At 32.1% G+C, this 21071-nt stretch overlaps 1 protein-coding gene across 1 annotated transcript in view; it reads left to right on the top strand.

Annotated features, from left to right (window-relative positions):
* Window positions 1–21071, top strand: part of LOC123703827 (irregular chiasm C-roughest protein-like) — a 110440-nt gene that overhangs the window by 43424 nt on the left and 45945 nt on the right. Inside the window, exons 5-7 of the mRNA XM_045651991.1 lie at window positions 290–441; window positions 1113–1204; window positions 1729–1837. Coding sequence (XP_045507947.1) covers window positions 290–441; window positions 1113–1204; window positions 1729–1837 — 353 coding nt within the window. The remainder of the gene's footprint in view (window positions 1–289; window positions 442–1112; window positions 1205–1728; window positions 1838–21071) is intronic.

The following is a 21071-nucleotide window of genomic DNA, read 5'->3' as shown; positions in this document are numbered from 1 at the left end:
CGATGTTAGGTAGCCCATTTATCTAGGATGGCTATACAATACATATCATCACGCTTAGACCAACAGGAGCGAAGCCACGCAGGTGAAACCGCGGAACGCAGCTAATACTTCATATTGATATCTTATAAGCTAAATACTTGCTATATTTTTAGCAGATGTTATCAAAAACGTTTCAAGGTTCTAAATACGTAGCAAATTCTTGAACATAATTATATGAATCTACCTTATTACATTTCATAACCCATAAGAAGAAACAACAAACAAATTACAATATAATTTACATCAACAGGTGAAGCAGCAATCCGATCAAGATACGCCCGTCTCACAGTATTAGTGCCACCGGAATCTCCGAAAATACTGAAAGGGCCAGTACTACAAGCGGTCGAAGACAGAGATGTTGATCTGGAGTGCGTGTCCGTTGGTGGCAAACCAGCTGCGGAAGTAAGTGTAGAACATTCTAGAGACTTTAACTAAAGGAGGTTTTAAAATAGAATATTAAAAGGGCTAGTACTACAAGCGGTGGAAGGCAGGGATGTGGATCTTGAGTGCGTGTCAGTTGGTGGAAAACCAGCGGCAGAAGTAAGTGTAGAACATTCAAGAGACTTTCGTAGTTCCTTGGAATTATGTTCTAAACTTACTCGTAATAAGTAAGGTCGTAAGTTCACAATGCTGAATGTTACAAGGTATTCGTTGTGAAATCTTTTTAATTTTTTTTAATGACCTGAGGCTTCCAGCTTACATAAAAGTTTGAAATAAGTCGACCATGACAAAAACATATTGTACAATTCACAACAGCACTATTTAAAGAGTGAAGAAACTAAAACCAAAAGTTTGAGAATCAAAATTTATATTAGGTAAAGTCTGTAAGGGCTGATTATCCAATCCTTGGTTAAAATTTATTCGTCGAATAATGTATAAATCTACCATTTTAAAAACTTATTCTAATTGCCCGTATTTGACAGTTTACGGGATATTTAATATTATCGTGTAATCGGCCCTAAAAGGAACAAATTAGTCATATTATTATGACGACCAATTTCCCTTCTTAGCTTACATTGTAAACTGTTTCTAGGAAATGTTTTATCAGCTTATTTATAACAATGATATTCCAGATAACATGGGTGGATAATGAAGGCAACGTTTTGACGCAAGGAGTGACGTATACAGTGGAAGAAATGTCTGACGGACGACGGTATACTGCAAGGTAATTACGGTAGAGACGTTAGAGTTTAACTTTAAACTACCTTTGAAGTTCTAATTGAGGTTTGGGCGCTTGGAATAGAAACGTAGATGGGGATATGGCCATTTTGTAACAGCTTTTTCGTGTGATTACTATAAGCATTATAAGGCATAAAGGCATGAATATGAATTATTGGAAATTCTTGGTATAAAAGATGGAAAATAAAGCGTTGAATAAAGTTGATTATTTGGACAGATTGAAATGCTACATAGAATAAAAAAGACTTCATTGAAATTAGATTAGAATTTATCGCATTAAATATATTATATAATTGATGACAGGAATATGAAATTAAAACATTAGTATACATCATCACTTCTACTGTATTACAATTTTAAAATGATGCTGCGTCAGCAAACACGGCCTAAGTTAGACATTTCATAAAAATTTGTTAGCAAATGCTCTCACGACCAGAAATTATAATGAAAGAAAGATAATGGTGATTAATACTTACCAATTAATAATACTTACAAATTTAAATTATACAGGTCTATCCTTCGTCTTCGTCCGAGGAAACAACATCACAATCAGACGTTTGTATGCCAAGCGCAGAATACTGCTGACCGCGCGTATAAGGCTGCTACTATCAAACTCAGGGTATGTAATCATATTTTATACTAGGTTTCCGCCCGCGGCTTCGCCCGCGCAGTCAAAGAAAAACCCGCATAGTTCCCGTTCCCGTGGGATTTCCGGAATTGCGTCATTTTCCCGGGATAAAAAGTAGCCTATGTCCTTTCTAGGGTATCAAAATATCTCCATACCAAATTTCATGAAAATTGGTTCAGTAGTTTAGGCGTGATTGAGTAACAGACAGACAGACAGAGTTACTTTCGCATGTAAGTAGTGTAGTGTTAAGTATGGATATAGAAATAGTAATTTTTGTGAGGTTAAAATACCATCAGTCTTTTGTAAGTTAGAACATTTATGTAATGTTGAGCTGGATGAGAATTGAAATAATAATTTAGAATAATAATTTATCCCTGTCTCATTGTTGCGAAAAATGCCTAAAACTATGTGCTCTAAAGGTATTAAATTTATCTTGTTTAAGTTGTATTGTAATAATGAAAGAGCCGAGAGGAATAAATGAAAAATCGCCCCATAATACATTATAAGGTGTGTGTTATGTGTTTGGAAAGCTCGCTTGTTAATGTTTACCTTTTTTTACTATTCTGGTGGAGCTACACATTGCTTCAAGTAATAATACACTTCCTTTGAAACAAAATCACCAAACTTTCTCATGAAACATAACTTACTTTCCCTTTTCTTCCAGTGACAAACAAAAGTAATAACCTTTTTCGATAATTCAAACTCGGATGTTCGGGCAATTAATTACAATGCAGTATTCAAATCGACAGTGATTAACTGGGGAATTTTCCCTCCGAGTTTCCGACCAAACTCAATCAGACCAATAAATCTTTTAAGAACTTAACTTACAACTTCCCGCGCAATCTATTAAGCGGCGTGTTTAACGACGATAGATTTTATAATCGAATGAAGAATCGAATGAATGAATGAAGAAAGTGCGTGTTAGGTCTTATAGTTGAAATTATTAAGTTATGTTTGGGAACTCCATCAGAAATAAAATCACGACAAATAGACATAGGAATAGATAGAAGAATAGTTTTAAACGCAAATTTAATTTCATCGATATATCTTTAAACGTATACCTTATATATACCTACCTTCTCTATTGGTATAATTATTATCATCGTCATCATCATCATCAGTTTATTTAATAATTGCAATTAGTGTAGTAGGTACAAACGCGCTTAACTAAAACTTTACGGATACAGCGTTATCAATACACACCAATCTATGAATATTATTATCATCATCATCAATTTATTTGTTAATCACAGGCCTTAAATTTATATTAAACTAGCGGTCCGCCCCGGCTTCGCCCGTGGTACATGTTTAAGTTTTCTCTACATAAGAACCATCCTCGTACTTCAAGGAATATAATAAAAAAAGAATTATCGAAATCGGTTCAGCCGTTCTCGAGTTATGGAATTACAACGAAAAGTGGCATTGATTTTTATATATTAGATTGATTGCCTACAAGATGACTCTCATCTCCACAAAATGTATTTGATTTTTCATTACAAAAAAAATACTCCGTCCGTTCATTATTCGTATCTAAAGCGTCGTTTTTCACAGAAATAGGTGTTCCGATCCCTAAAAATGGGATAATTTGCCACGGTGATTAAACAGGCGTTTAAGATTTTACGGGAGAAGTTTGTTTAGTCGGCTATCTTGTTTGCATAATATCTTTATGCTTAAGGTGTTGGGCAAATAGATTTTATCGTAATTGAAAAAGGCGAATTAAGCTCCCGTTAATGTTGTTTATGGATTTGTGGAGCGCTTGAAGGCTTAACCGTCAATTAGAGAAACATGTAAAGAGGATATCGAGAAACTTAAGGTATCTATAATTAGTTGTTATTTTATATTCTTAGATGTTAATATCGCAATAGCGATGTCCAGACGGCTAAAAATATTGTATGGTTATTATTCGAAGGATAGGGTTAATTTCTACCTTATTTAGAAGTAGATTTCTGAGTACTAATAAAACCAAAATAGGAAATAGTAGTAGTTTATTTAATTTGTTATTAATTTCGCTGTTACAGGGACATTTTGTGTAAAATTTTATGTAACTTCAATGATTACAGGTTTTAAAAGTATCAAAATGTAATTTATGACGTACCTAATCATTTATGTAAATCACCAGCTACTTCGCTGCTAAAACATTCTCTCAAGTAGGTATTTCCAAAGCCTTGCTTCCTGATCACTACAACTTTTCAATTTCGGGTATCAATTTCTTACAAATTTCTACTGCTTATACGTGCTCTTTGTTCCTTGAAAAGTTTTACGTCCATTGTTCGATTCCAGGAAATTTCGCGAACAATAGCCTCATATTTTTCCTTATAAAAAAAAATATAATAATGTCACATACATATTATATAGCTAATGATTATAAACAGCCACTACTCGCGTCGTAAAAAGTAAAGTATTTTCTAATACGTTGAACAATAACGATAAAAGTGAGTATTAAAATCTATCTAATAGAAACGTCGATTTTTATTGAAGCAATCTAGCAGATGGATAATAAAATGAAAAGTAACAATGGACGTATATTTCTGTTTGATAGAGGAGAAATGGATAAACGTAAATTGAGTAGAAACGACATTATGTTGCGTTTAATTCGTATCCCCAGGAATTCATTTGGCTTTGAATTTAGAAAATTTTAAATTGTCCATAATTTTTTTAAGTGGGAAGTATTTTTGCTTGGTTATGGTTTGCTTTGACGATAATATCTTTTGATAAAGATCAGCTTTTTCATCGTCTATAATTAGGTTAGTATTTCACTTCATTATTTTAATCATATCTTTACTAATATAAGGTTGTCTGGAAGATATCGCTCTAAGCGATAAGACCGCCAATTGTACTTAGTGTAAGTTATATTTAAGAGTTAATATATCTTGTTTTGTTATATTTAAGTGCAATAAAGTATTTATAAATTATAAATATAGTTTAAATAAATAATAAAGTGATTATAGAATTGAACGTTGTGACAATTGAATAAACGGAACAACGATGTAATCGATTGCCTTTGTAGCTTAAGTTTAAAATTGAACTCAATCACTTAATTAGAACACGAAATAAAAAAGACTCTAAAGCGAATTGGTATTAGATAGATCAATTAAAGGCGAACGAAATAAAACCGATTCAACTTGCACTCATAAATTAAGTAAAGCCAATACGAATAAAAGAAACGTAATAAAGAAACAGATGGTAAAAAAAAACCGAACCACAATTTTTTCCTCGCAAAATCCTCCCGATACCGTTCAGTATAAATTGAGCTTCGCGTACGGTACAATTTCAGGGGTTGTTCGCTAATTTTGTGCTGAATCGTGAAACGGCTAGGCCAAGTCTGGCTGGTCCCGTTTTTACTGGTAAAGTGAAAATAAGAGGGCTATGTAGTGCTCTAATTTCGTGACGACGCGCAATGAGGATCAGCAAATGCCGTATTTTGAGGAAATATTGCAAGTTAATGAAAAGTTATTGGACGAAAAAGGTAATCGTGAAATCGCTGGCAATTAGATTGTTGACACAGCGTAGTTTACGACTGGAGTTATCAGCGGAAATTGTGATGATATTCTAAATCGCAGGGTCCTAAACGTAGAAGAACTTAGTCATATTTTCAGGGACTTAATTAAGGTAGATGTTAAAGAGAGCCAGTTACTCATACATTTAACGAGCGCATATGGTAACGCAGTAACTTTTATAGACCACTTAGCCACAAACCTTTTTCATTAATCAGCAGCGATGGTAGAATTTACGCGGATTGCCCACGAAAGGGCAAATTAACTCGACCCTATTTCGCTGGATCTATAATGTCACTATTACGCCTGCAGCCACGGATGAGCAGAAGCGATAAACTGAGCGGAAATTATTGAAGAATGGTTTATTAAAACTCGTCACTTAAAACCAGCTTTACAACGTTGCGTTGGGCATTGTTTGTTTTATATTCTATGATTTTTTTTTTACAATTGATTTATGCGTGTGTTGTGTAATATTATTATGAAAATTAATTTTATTATATGTGTGTTCCGTTGTATATACAAGGATTGTATATAGAATACATATTCTACAACAGTGGCAACAATAACTCAAAAATCTAAGTCAATTCTTGATTATGTTATCAAGCTGAATATGATACAAACAGAAAGGTAAATGAATAGGTAAATCTTTTCAACTATTGTGACTTCGCTTGTCGCTACGTCTAGAAGTATGAACGCACCCTAAACCCACCTCTATCCAAGTTTTATGACACACTACAAAAGTAATGCAAATAGTTGGATGGTGGAGTCGGGATCCGTTTAGTACGGACATTTTGTTTTTATTGGTAACAGATAAAAATGTAGGTTGAAGTTATTTGGCTTAAAGAGTCATTACGCTTTTATGAGAGGTGCGATGAGTATTTAGATTGTTATAGGTAAAAGTTTTATTCATACTTAAAGTCCTCTCTATCCTAAAACAGTCGTTTGTCTAAGTTTTACGTATTTTTACACGCATGAAAATAAAAGTATAGTAAGGTACAAAAATAAATTAAATATTATGTAGTTAACAATAACAAACATAATATTATTATTATGATGCAAAAAGGATACCTACATCAGTATAAGTTACAGAGAAAGTTTCTCTAACACTTGTTTTCAGTGTTTTAATTCTGCTTGTGGCTTTTTTCTTATGGCACTCGAATAAGTTGTGGCCTATTTGCTAATCCAGATTATGTTCTATATCTTAAATCTGATAAGTCGTTTTTGTGTGTAATAATTACAAAGTTTCGATAGAACATATAATATTAGGAGAATAGAAGCCCGGGACAATAATAAATGTATGTAACATATAATAATATGTTATATGTTACACTAGCTTCCGCCCGCGACTCCGTCCGCGCGGAAAATTAAGATTTATTTTTTTTCTACGTATTTTTCCGGGATAAAATGTATCCTATTTTATGCCCAGGATAATAAGGTATAATTATACCAAGTTTCATCGAAATCGAACAGTTAGTTTTCACGTGATGCCTGAACATACAGACAGACAGACAGACAAAAAAAATTTAATCACATATTTGGGCTTGGTATCGATCCAGTAACACCTGCTATTTATTTTTTCAATATTTTCAATGTACAGAATTGACCCTTCTACAGATTTATTATATGTATAGATGGTATAAATGGTAATGGTAACTGTAATAAATGGTATAAAATATACGATTTATTTAAGCATTTAATATCTTCAAATTCAAATTCAAATTCAAATTCATTTATTCATTGCTTGAACACGTAGATTAGATGTTTCATCAATAGAACGATAGTACGTTGCCCTTGCGCGGGTAATCTTTCTTCAAATTAATTAGCATTATAATAATATTACTAAAGCCATAATTGTTAAAGGATTAGATGTTTTGAAGTAGATTATCCCAAGCAAAGTTTAAGACTATTTCAAATTTGATAGAGTTAGAACTTAGCATTTAATGAAACATTGACTTCATTATAAACACAGTAGACAGAACTATAAAGCTGATAAACGTAAACCTCTTTGTTCATTGTGCTATTTATAGTTTATTAGCTTACCGCCCGCGGCTTCGCCCGCTTTGTCTAAAACCTAATAAATTATATACTAAAACCTTCCTCTTGAATCACTCTATCTATTAAAAAAAAATCGCATCAAAATCCGTTGCGTAGTTTTAAAGATTTAAGCATACAAAGGGACATAGGGAAATAGGGTCAGAGAAAGCGACTTTGTTTTATACTACGTATATGTAGTGATTTTCGACGAATACATATATTATAATAACATCTTATTAATAACTAGTATTTTGTAAGTTAAACAGTTTTAAGTACTTAATTTGATTTGAATAAATCCAAATATTATTTTCTTTTCAGTCATAAATGTAAGCTCTATAAGATAATTTCAAATTTGTAATCGTTAATTATCATTACAAGCCGGTAACTTGATTAATAATTCACATCATAAGTAATCCCTTAAAACCTAAAACAATAAACAATTTGATAGATCTTCAATAATTAACATTGTCACACAATCAAAATTTCGTACAAAGTAAAAAACAAGGCATTTGAAGCTTCACATTAATCCTGGCAATACGGCTTCGTCTAGACTCGCGATATCCATGATTAACGCTTTCGAACGTTTAAAAGGGGTCGCACCCTATACGATTACTTTGTTGCTGCTAAATATAATAAGATTTTGGTTGACTGTTTAGTTCAATGTAGTTAATACTAACTGGGTTGTTAATAGTGGGTTGTCGCACTCTCTAATTCAATTTAGTTATATGTAGTTTATCGTAATTATAATATACTAGCGGTCCGCCCCGGCTTCGCCCGTGGTACATATTTCGCAATAAAAGGTAGCTTCTTCTTTCTCAGATTGTCTGTGGCAAATTTCATCAAAATCGGTTGAGAAGTTTAAACGGGAAAATCGTAACAGACAGAGAGAGTTACTTTCGCATTTATAATATATGTAAGGATTATTTTCTCTACACAAATACTATGTTCATAGTCACCACGTTCTTCATTTAAAAAAAATTAAATAAATAAAAATAAAAAATTCTTTATTGACAAAAAGATTTTACATTTTGAAATATTGAAGTCTCTGACTCCCAAACTAGGTAAAAACCTGTATGTCAGGAGTCAGTGTTACTTTTAGGATTTCTCTATGCATATGAATTTCGCTACTGCGCCAATTTATACCGACTTTTCGTATTTTAATGTTAGAGGTGTTGTAAGAATTGTCTTAATTATAAAAATAACTTTATTAAAAAGGTTTAGCTATAACATGTGTTTTTTTGCATTAATTAACTTGTTCAAGAAATATTGATGAATTGATTTCAGTTAGGTACCTGTAAGTTTCTTCTGTGACAAATATTTTAAGCGATTTGTGAAAGAACATATTTATAGTTTTAAAATAATGTTAAGTGCATTATAATTCTATAGAACTGCTTGTCCCTATGAAACTTTAACTGACTTTGAAATGAAGCGTCCTTTTTGTGCTCCGAGGTCTGTTTTAATGAAAATTGACATTAATTAAAAATAGGAAGAGGTGGTTCATTCTTGCTGTCATTGTCTCGGTAAGTTTTAGGTGTTATTATGACTGGTGGGTACAATTATTATTTTACTAGCTGTTCCGCACAGTTTCATCCCCGTGGCTCAACTCCTGTTGGCCGTAGCGTGATGATATAATATAGCCTATAAACTTTCTCGATAATTGGGCTATCTAACACCGAAGGAATTTTTCAAATCGGACCAGTAGTTCCCGAGATTATCGCGTTCAAACAAATAAAATAACAAACTGTTCAACTTTATAATATTAGTGGGGATTAAAATTTTCAATTAAAATGAAAAATAAATAGTGGTGAAATCGTCATGTTTGTAGAAAAACTAGCAGTGCGATTAATAATCCCTAAAATTCACAATTACAGTTGGTACTAGTGTAATTATACAGTAAATTTTAATTGTTAAAGTCAGTGTAAACAATACACCATGATTTGTGAAAATGATATAAAAATAGATTTAATCAACTTACTGGATACCCAGAACAAGGGGACACATAAACAATTAACATAGTCATTAAGGTGTAATTAACATTTATTCATTGCTATAAAACACGTATACACTAAAAAGTGGCAGAAATCAAATCAAATCATCTGTCAATAATAATAATAATAAATAATAATTTATTTATTTATTTTCCTCAAAAAACTTACAACTACCAGTTACAAAGTATTACATAGTATAAATTGGAGAGGACTGGTGTCTGCGATAGGCAAAAGCCTGTAATGCAGATCGCCAGGCACTCACCCAGTCGTACCGCTTAATATTTGCTAAGTAACATAATATTAACAACATAAAATAAACCGTTTAGAGGTAAAAAACATCTAGAACAAAAGAGAAACAAAAGGGGAAATAAAATATCTTAAATGTTACATAATATTTAACATTTTACAAAAGATAAAAAAAAGAAAAACTTATACAAGAATAGATTTAGTATTTAATATTGTAGAGTATATAAGTGTGTGTGTGTGAAAGTGTGTGTGTGTGTATGCATGTATGTGTGTGTGTGTGTGTGTTCTATGTATATATTATAATTTACTATAGTTTTACGTAGCGTATTAAATTCTCAGTAGATTCATAATCGAGACTTTTTAGCCATGTTGAAGTTTTTGATTTGCAAGCACCTGTAGTCAATGAATAAATAGACAATTTACCATTTAACTGATTATACAAATAACTACCTTGAAAGCAAAAGAAACGACGAGTGAATGATGTATTGGGTGTATATTGATCACAAACTCTATCTAATCGACGCTTTGTTTTTAATTTTTGAGAGTCATATATGAGTAAACTGTGTTGTCTGAGAATGGTATGAAGAACAAAGAGTTGACGAACGGTTAAAACATCCCATTTTGCGTAGAGGGCGGTCGTTGGGTGATAAAAGGGTAAGAAGGAACCAACCTTTAGAACAGCTCTTTGGGCTCTTTCCAGTTTTAACAGAAAAGTTTTCGGCGCTCCTCCCCAAGAGGTTATGCAATAAGAGAGGAGGGATTGACACAAGGCATAATATACAGATTTTAAGACATCTTTATCCGCAACGTTTCTCAGGCATTTAAATACACAGATAAGTTTGCGTATTCTTCCAGATAACAAATCAATGTGTTCCTGAAAATTTAGCTTATCGTCCAACACAACACCCAGATATTTCATAGATTTTGTACATTGAAGTATTGGACACGAACAGGTAGACTTATCAAAGTTGAGACAACGATGAGATTTGATCAGAGAAGTCTGCGTTCTTATGTTTCTGTTTCGTAGATGAAAGGCCATGTACTTAGTCTTATCTGTGTTAAGTGTAAGAACATGGCTATATAACCACTTGCAAACGGTATCATAACCAGATTGGGCATAAAGAATTGCCTCTTCCCACGTATGACCATAGAAAAGTAGGACTGTGTCATCCGCAAAAGATACTATTTCACCATGAGTTAAGGCTAGCTGACATAAATCGTTAATATAAACTAAGAACAAGGTTGGCCCCAATATACTTCCCTGTGGCACACCAAAACAAACAGGAACCTCTTCACTGGTATATATTCATCTATCTTAACCAACTGTGTACGATTTGTTAAAAAGTCTTTAAATAAATCAAGCTGAGTGCCTCTAACACCAATATCTTCTAATTTTTTTAAAAGAATTGGGATAGAAACCGTGTCAAATGCTTTTGCTAAGTCTATAAATATTGCAACTACTTTATTTTTAGTATCTAGTTTATTTACAATAAAATTTGTCACTTTATGTACCGCATCCGATGTAGATTTATTTGATCTGAAGCCAAATTGTGAATCTGATAATATTTTATTACTTTCTAAAAATTTTATTAATCTTACATTAATTAGCCTTTCAAGAATTTTAGATAGTGAGGGCAAAATAGAGATTGGTCTATAATTGTTGACACAGTTTCTGTCACCACTTTTATAAATGGGTTGGATTCTAGATTTTTTGAAAGCCCTCGGAAAAACTCCAGAGGCCAGAGAAATGTTGCAGATATGTGTGATGGTTGGCGTCAAGATATCTTTATAAGTTTTTATTATGTGACTCGGAATAAGATCCAAACCTATGGCACTATCATTGTCAATCTACACAATTTAAATTAGATATTCAGTAAATCACTTACCATGGCCAAACGTAAAGCGCTTTACCCTCAGTGTAACCAATTTTCGATAACACGATAAACAGTAAATAAGCAGACATTAAAATTCCCTCGTCAACGGTGTAATGGCGTCTTAATATTCATAACATCCCTCTTGAGAAGGGCTGATGATAGCACAAATTGAAAATACTGTAGTCACTCGTGCTAGACGGGTTAAATTTTAATAAAGTGAAAGCTGTCTGTGTATAGTTGTGTAGGTGAATATAATCTAAATTACAGATAGTATCAATTACTAGTAACAATTACCAAATCGTACACGAAATTTAGAAAAAAAGCTAAACCATGAAAGAAACGAGAAAGAAGAACGAGCGAAATACATCGAACAGCTGTAGTATTAAATATGATCTGGTAACTGGGATTCGTCTTATGATAAGCAATAATTATATAACATTGTTAGTTATACTCAAAGAATTTCACAATGTGCCAAATAACCAAACAAATATTGACAGACAATCCCGTAAATAATATAATAATTCCACCTTCGTACTGATTAATCTTTAGATAGATTTCTTCGTAAAACCTTTCAAGATTAAGTGATCTATATAAAACTTATTTCACTTGTAATGGCTTCTCTACAATGTCATTTACACAAATGTACTACGTAAGCACTTAGTTTTATTTTTAGATCTCGTAATAAGAACACGTATTTTCTTTGTGTTCGTAATAGATAGCAACAGATGTCGACAAGTAATACAAACTGAAATTGGATTAGGAGTATTTATTATTATTTGTAGTAGTAGAATCGGTATTTTTAAAATTTACAAATTAGCCGCTCAATTTGACCCAGGATAAAAATAAAATATTAAAAATAGCCTAATCTTTGGTGAAAGGATTTATAAAATCGTTCCAGTATATTTGTGAAGCATATTCAATTCAAACAGACATTCATTTAAATAAAAAAATATTTTTAATAAATTATGACATAAATCAACTATGTGGGTTACAGCATTTGTCTTTTCAGCTATACCGCGTAAATTAAATTACGTTAGATTGACGCGGCTCTGAAAGTGTTTATTGAATACAAAATTGGGAAATTGTGCTCTAACTGGAAAATTTTAGGTTTAAGAATTTATACAGAAATTTGGTTTCATAGCTATTGTTCAGTAGCGCTTCGAATTAAATTCTTAAAAACTAAACGAGCATAAACTTTACAAATATGTAGTTTGTTTCAATTAATTTTGTGTCCTTTTTTTCATGGAAACTATGTAAGTATTGAATATAATAATAATAGTAAGAAATCACCATGTAACTGATTTTATATTGTAGTTGTTGTACATATTTTATATATAAGACTCATTTGGATTAAATTTATCAATGTTACTGTACGTCATGTTTGTTATTTGTTTAAAATATAAGGGTACTTCAATAAAATAAAAAAAGACGGGTTGCACTCCGGGAGTGCCGGCAGAAGTGAAAACTTTGAAAACTTGATTATTAAGGTTCAGCATATTTGATTTGATATTTTGGAATGGTATCCGTTTCGTTTCGATCAGGCCACGTGTCCTGACGCGAGTTTAAGATTTTATACCCAACGCCGATAAAGAAGTTTTCACTTCAAAAAACTTTTTAGCATTATAACTGGAGTTATATGTTAAGAAATTCGAAATAATATATAATAATTATATTTAGAATTGCCAATCTAAAATGACTATTTGTTCACTTACAAGATGAAAAGCTTTTTTAAAGTCGGCTAAGAGCCTTTTTCATTAGTCGATTGCGATGCAACTTTAACAAATTACACATACGAATTGCCGAATTCTCGCCAACGAAAACTACACTCTATTACAATGGCATACGTACTAAAATAGCGTATTCTACCCCAATTCGATCCTTAATGTAGTTAAATTGTTAGGACTCTAAATTTACGTTTCCGAACTGAAAAGGACCGGTAAAGTTTGTAAATGGGTTAACCCATTTAACTTACATATTTACGTTCCTTTAATTGATTTCTTTATCTATTGTTAGGTGAAATTATCGCCTGTTTAATAAAATCCATACTTAATATTATAAATGCGAAAGTAACTCTGTCTGTTTGTCTATTACTCAATCACGCCTAAACTACAGAACCAATTTTCATGAAATTTGGTATGGAGATATTTTGATACCCGAGAAAGGACATAGGCTACTTTTCATCCCATCCCGGAAATCCCACGGGAACGGGAACTATGCGGGTTTTTCTTTGACTGCGCGGGCGAAGCCGCGGGCGGAAACCTAATAAATAATAATAGTATCTATAGTTAGCGACTGACAAAAGGTAATAGATTCGGTAACACGTAAAAGCGTATCACGTACTTGACTTATCAAATGAAATTTTTTAATTATCTATCCAATAATGAACCTCTAAATAATTCAAGTTTCAAGTACCTATGTAACGTCTGTAACAAACACGAATTTTCAACCAAAAATTAGACGGAGAATCTCGATTTTTTTTTGTATTTGTGACGTCAGTACTTTCGACTGGGAGAACTTGGTTTTGTGTAAAAAATAATTTGAACAAAAAAATATGTTTATGGTATTTTAAAGAGTTTTAATATAATGATGTTAATTACCCATCGTGGTATTTTTCTACCACGACGTATGGAATCTTAAATCAAAGTATTTGAATAGTGGCGTACCAAATAATGTTTATGTATTTCATTTGGTGACAATTTAGTTACATAGTTGAGGTAGTCTGTTTAAATCTGCGCTCAACTGCTCCGGACTGGTGTGAAGTTGGTAAATGAATTAACTATCAACGGAGTGAAGTGAGTTTCACATGTCCTTAATTGAATGTATTTTGTTGCGACCTGTGAAGAGAGTGTGTATTTATTAAATCGAATGTATACGAATATTGACAACTACAATATGTCCTTTCTAGGGTATCAAAATATCTCCATACCAAATTTCATGAAAATTGGTTCAGTAGTTTAGGCGTGATTGAGTAACAGACAGACAGACAGAGTTACTTTCGCATGTAAGTAGTGTAGTGTTAAGTATGGATATAGAAATAGTAATTTTTGTGAGGTTAAAATACCATCAGTCTTTTGTAAGTTAGAACATTTATGTAATGTTGAGCTGGATGAGAATTGAAATAATAATTTAGAATAATAATTTATCCCTGTCTCATTGTTGCGAAAAATGCCTAAAACTATGTGCTCTAAAGGTATTAAATTTATCTTGTTTAAGTTGTATTGTAATAATGAAAGAGCCGAGAGGAATAAATGAAAAATCGCCCCATAATACATTATAAGGTGTGTGTTATGTGTTTGGAAAGCTCGCTTGTTAATGTTTACCTTTTTTTACTATTCTGGTGGAGCTACACATTGCTTCAAGTAATAATACACTTCCTTTGAAACAAAATCACCAAACTTTCTCATGAAACATAACTTACTTTCCCTTTTCTTCCAGTGACAAACAAAAGTAATAACCTTTTTCGATAATTCAAACTCGGATGTTCGGGCAATTAATTACAATGCAGTATTCAAATCGACAGTGATTAACTGGGGAATTTTCCCTCCGAGTTTCCGACCAAACTCAATCAGACCAATAAATCTTTTAAGAACTTAACTTACAACTTCCCGCGCAATCTATTAAGCGGCGTGTTTAACGACGATAGATTTTATAATCGAATGAAGAATCGAATGAATGAATGAAGAAAGTGCGTGTTAGGTCTTATAGTTGAAATTATTAAGTTATGTTTGGGAACTCCATCAGAAATAAAATCACGACAAATAGACATAGGAATAGATAGAAGAATAGTTTTAAACGCAAATTTAATTTCATCGATATATCTTTAAACGTATACCTTATATATACCTACCTTCTCTATTGGTATAATTATTATCATCGTCATCATCATCATCAGTTTATTTAATAATTGCAATTAGTGTAGTAGGTACAAACGCGCTTAACTAAAACTTTACGGATACAGCGTTATCAATACACACCAATCTATGAATATTATTATCATCATCATCAATTTATTTGTTAATCACAGGCCTTAAATTTATATTAAACTAGCGGTCCGCCCCGGCTTCGCCCGTGGTACATGTTTAAGTTTTCTCTACATAAGAACCATCCTCGTACTTCAAGGAATATAATAAAAAAAGAATTATCGAAATCGGTTCAGCCGTTCTCGAGTTATGGAATTACAACGAAAAGTGGCATTGATTTTTATATATTAGATTGATTGCCTACAAGATGACTCTCATCTCCACAAAATGTATTTGATTTTTCATTACAAAAAAAATACTCCGTCCGTTCATTATTCGTATCTAAAGCGTCGTTTTTCACAGAAATAGGTGTTCCGATCCCTAAAAATGGGATAATTTGCCACGGTGATTAAACAGGCGTTTAAGATTTTACGGGAGAAGTTTGTTTAGTCGGCTATCTTGTTTGCATAATATCTTTATGCTTAAGGTGTTGGGCAAATAGATTTTATCGTAATTGAAAAAGGCGAATTAAGCTCCCGTTAATGTTGTTTATGGATTTGTGGAGCGCTTGAAGGCTTAACCGTCAATTAGAGAAACATGTAAAGAGGATATCGAGAAACTTAAGGTATCTATAATTAGTTGTTATTTTATATTCTTAGATGTTAATATCGCAATAGCGATGTCCAGACGGCTAAAAATATTGTATGGTTATTATTCGAAGGATAGGGTTAATTTCTACCTTATTTAGAAGTAGATTTCTGAGTACTAATAAAACCAAAATAGGAAATAGTAGTAGTTTATTTAATTTGTTATTAATTTCGCTGTTACAGGGACATTTTGTGTAAAATTTTATGTAACTTCAATGATTACAGGTTTTAAAAGTATCAAAATGTAATTTATGACGTACCTAATCATTTATGTAAATCACCAGCTACTTCGCTGCTAAAACATTCTCTCAAGTAGGTATTTCCAAAGCCTTGCTTCCTGATCACTACAACTTTTCAATTTCGGGTATCAATTTCTTACAAATTTCTACTGCTTATACGTGCTCTTTGTTCCTTGAAAAGTTTTACGTCCATTGTTCGATTCCAGGAAATTTCGCGAACAATAGCCTCATATTTTTCCTTATAAAAAAAAATATAATAATGTCACATACATATTATATAGCTAATGATTATAAACAGCCACTACTCGCGTCGTAAAAAGTAAAGTATTTTCTAATACGTTGAACAATAACGATAAAAGTGAGTATTAAAATCTATCTAATAGAAACGTCGATTTTTATTGAAGCAATCTAGCAGATGGATAATAAAATGAAAAGTAACAATGGACGTATATTTCTGTTTGATAGAGGAGAAATGGATAAACGTAAATTGAGTAGAAACGACAATATGTTGCGTTTAATTCGTATCCCCAGGAATTCATTTGGCTTTGAATTTAGAAAATTTTAAATTGTCCATAATTTTTTTAAGTGGGAAGTATTTTTGCTTGGTTATGGTTTGCTTTGACGATAATATCTTTTGATAAAGATCAGCTTTTTCATCGTCTATAATTAGGTTAGTATTTCACTTCATTATTTTAATCATATCTTTACTAATATAAGGTTGTCTGGAAGATATCGCTCTAAGCGATAAGACCGCCAATTGTACTTAGTGTAAGTTATATTTAAGAGTTAATATATCTTGTTTTGTTATATTTAAGTGCAATAAAGTATTTATAAATTATAAATATAGTTTAAATAAATAATAAAGTGATTATAGAATTGAACGTTGTGACAATTGAATAAACGGAACAACGATGTAATCGATTGCCTTTGTAGCTTAAGTTTAAAATTGAACTCAATCACTTAATTAGAACACGAAATAAAAAAGACTCTAAAGCGAATTGGTATTAGATAGATCAATTAAAGGCGAACGAAATAAAACCGATTCAACTTGCACTCATAAATTAAGTAAAGCCAATACGAATAAAAGAAACGTAATAAAGAAACAGATGGTAAAAAAAAACCGAACCACAATTTTTTCCTCGCAAAATCCTCCCGATACCGTTCAGTATAAATTGAGCTTCGCGTACGGTACAATTTCAGGGGTTGTTCGCTAATTTTGTGCTGAATCGTGAAACGGCTAGGCCAAGTCTGGCTGGTCCCGTTTTTACTGGTAAAGTGAAAATAAGAGGGCTATGTAGTGCTCTAATTTCGTGACGACGCGCAATGAGGATCAGCAAATGCCGTATTTTGAGGAAATATTGCAAGTTAATGAAAAGTTATTGGACGAAAAAGGTAATCGTGAAATCGCTGGCAATTAGATTGTTGACACAGCGTAGTTTACGACTGGAGTTATCAGCGGAAATTGTGATGATATTCTAAATCGCAGGGTCCTAAACGTAGAAGAACTTAGTCATATTTTCAGGGACTTAATTAAGGTAGATGTTAAAGAGAGCCAGTTACTCATACATTTAACGAGCGCATATGGTAACGCAGTAACTTTTATAGACCACTTAGCCACAAACCTTTTTCATTAATCAGCAGCGATGGTAGAATTTACGCGGATTGCCCACGAAAGGGCAAATTAACTCGACCCTATTTCGCTGGATCTATAATGTCACTATTACGCCTGCAGCCACGGATGAGCAGAAGCGATAAACTGAGCGGAAATTATTGAAGAATGGTTTATTAAAACTCGTCACTTAAAACCAGCTTTACAACGTTGCGTTGGGCATTGTTTGTTTTATATTCTATGATTTTTTTTTTACAATTGATTTATGCGTGTGTTGTGTAATATTATTATGAAAATTAATTTTATTATATGTGTGTTCCGTTGTATATACAAGGATTGTATATAGAATACATATTCTACAACAGTGGCAACAATAACTCAAAAATCTAAGTCAATTCTTGATTATGTTATCAAGCTGAATATGATACAAACAGAAAGGTAAATGAATAGGTAAATCTTTTCAACTATTGTGACTTCGCTTGTCGCTACGTCTAGAAGTATGAACGCACCCTAAACCCACCTCTATCCAAGTTTTATGACACACTACAAAAGTAATGCAAATAGTTGGATGGTGGAGTCGGGATCCGTTTAGTACGGACATTTTGTTTTTATTGGTAACAGATAAAAATGTAGGTTGAAGTTATTTGGCTTAAAGAGTCATTACGCTTTTATGAGAGGTGCGATGAGTATTTAGATTGTTATAGGTAAAAGTTTTATTCATACTTAAAGTCCTCTCTATCCTAAAACAGTCGTTTGTCTAAGTTTTACGTATTTTTACACGCATGAAAATAAAAGTATAGTAAGGTACAAAAATAAATTAAATATTATGTAGTTAACAATAACAAACATAATATTATTATTATGATGCAAAAAGGATACCTACATCAGTATAAGTTACAGAGAAAGTTTCTCTAACACTTGTTTTCAGTGTTTTAATTCTGCTTGTGGCTTTTTTCTTATGGCACTCGAATAAGTTGTGGCCTATTTGCTAATCCAGATTATGTTCTATATCTTAAATCTGATAAGTCGTTTTTGTGTGTAATAATTACAAAGTTTCGATAGAACATATAATATTAGGAGAATAGAAGCCCGGGACAATAATAAATGTATGTAACATATAATAATATGTTATATGTTACACTAGCTTCCGCCCGCGACTCCGTCCGCGCGGAAAATTAAGATTTATTTTTTTTCTACGTATTTTTCCGGGATAAAATGTATCCTATTTTATGCCCAGGATAATAAGGTATAATTATACCAAGTTTCATCGAAATCGAACAGTTAGTTTTCACGTGATGCCTGAACATACAGACAGACAGACAGACAAAAAAAATTTAATCACATATTTGGGCTTGGTATCGATCCAGTAACACCTGCTATTTATTTTTTCAATATTTTCAATGTACAGAATTGACCCTTCTACAGATTTATTATATGTATAGATGGTATAAATGGTAATGGTAACTGTAATAAATGGTATAAAATATACGATTTATTTAAGCATTTAATATCTTCAAATTCAAATTCAAATTCAAATTCATTTATTCATTGCTTGAACACGTAGATTAGATGTTTCATCAATAGAACGATAGTACGTTGCCCTTGCGCGGGTAATCTTTCTTCAAATTAATTAGCATTATAATAATATTACTAAAGCCATAATTGTTAAAGGATTAGATGTTTTGAAGTAGATTATCCCAAGCAAAGTTTAAGACTATTTCAAATTTGATAGAGTTAGAACTTAGCATTTAATGAAACATTGACTTCATTATAAACACAGTAGACAGAACTATAAAGCTGATAAACGTAAACCTCTTTGTTCATTGTGCTATTTATAGTTTATTAGCTTACCGCCCGCGGCTTCGCCCGCTTTGTCTAAAACCTAATAAATTATATACTAAAACCTTCCTCTTGAATCACTCTATCTATTAAAAAAAAATCGCATCAAAATCCGTTGCGTAGTTTTAAAGATTTAAGCATACAAAGGGACATAGGGAAATAGGGTCAGAGAAAGCGACTTTGTTTTATACTACGTATATGTAGTGATTTTCGACGAATACATATATTATAATAACATCTTATTAATAACTAGTATTTTGTAAGTTAAACAGTTTTAAGTACTTAATTTGATTTGAATAAATCCAAATATTATTTTCTTTTCAGTCATAAATGTAAGCTCTATAAGATAATTTCAAATTTGTAATCGTTAATTATCATTACAAGCCGGTAACTTGATTAATAATTCACATCATAAGTAATCCCTTAAAACCTAAAACAATAAACAATTTGATAGATCTTCAATAATTAACATTGTCACACAATCAAAATTTCGTACAAAGTAAAAAACAAGGCATTTGAAGCTTCACATTAATCCTGGCAATACGGCTTCGTCTAGACTCGCGATATCCATGATTAACGCTTTCGAACGTTTAAAAGGGGTCGCACCCTATACGATTACTTTGTTGCTGCTAAATATAATAAGATTTTGGTTGACTGTTTAGTTCAATGTAGTTAATACTAACTGGGTTGTTAATAGTGGGTTGTCGCACTCTCTAATTCAATTTAGTTATATGTAGTTTATCGTAATTATAATATACTAGCGGTCCGCCCCGGCTTCGCCCGTGGTACATATTTCGCAATAAAAGGTAGCTTCTTCTTTCTCAGATTGTCTGTGGCAAATTTCATCAAAATCGGTTGAGAAGTTTAAACGGGAAAATCGTAACAGACAGAGAGAGTTACTTTCGCATTTATAATATATGTAAGGATTATTTTCTCTACACAAATACTATGTTCATAGTCACCACGTTCTTCATTTAAAAAAAATTAAATAAATAAAAATAAAAAATTCTTTATTGACAAAAAGATTTTACATTTTGAAATATTGAAGTCTCTGACTCCCAAACTAGGTAAAAACCTGTATGTCAGGAGTCAGTGTTACTTTTAGGATTTCTCTATGCATATGAATTTCGCTACTGCGCCAATTTATACCGACTTTTCGTATTTTAATGTTAGAGGTGTTGTAAGAATTGTCTTAATTATAAAAATAACTTTATTAAAAAGGTTTAGCTATAACATGTGTTTTTTTGCATTAATTAACTTGTTCAAGAAATATTGATGAATTGATTTCAGTTAGGT

This window comes from Colias croceus, chromosome 27, assembly GCF_905220415.1.
Source record: "Colias croceus chromosome 27, ilColCroc2.1".
NCBI classification, from domain to species: domain Eukaryota; kingdom Metazoa; phylum Arthropoda; class Insecta; order Lepidoptera; family Pieridae; genus Colias; species Colias croceus.
The sequence above is the reverse complement of the archived record's forward strand: the minus strand, read 5'-3'. Positions and strand labels throughout refer to the sequence as shown.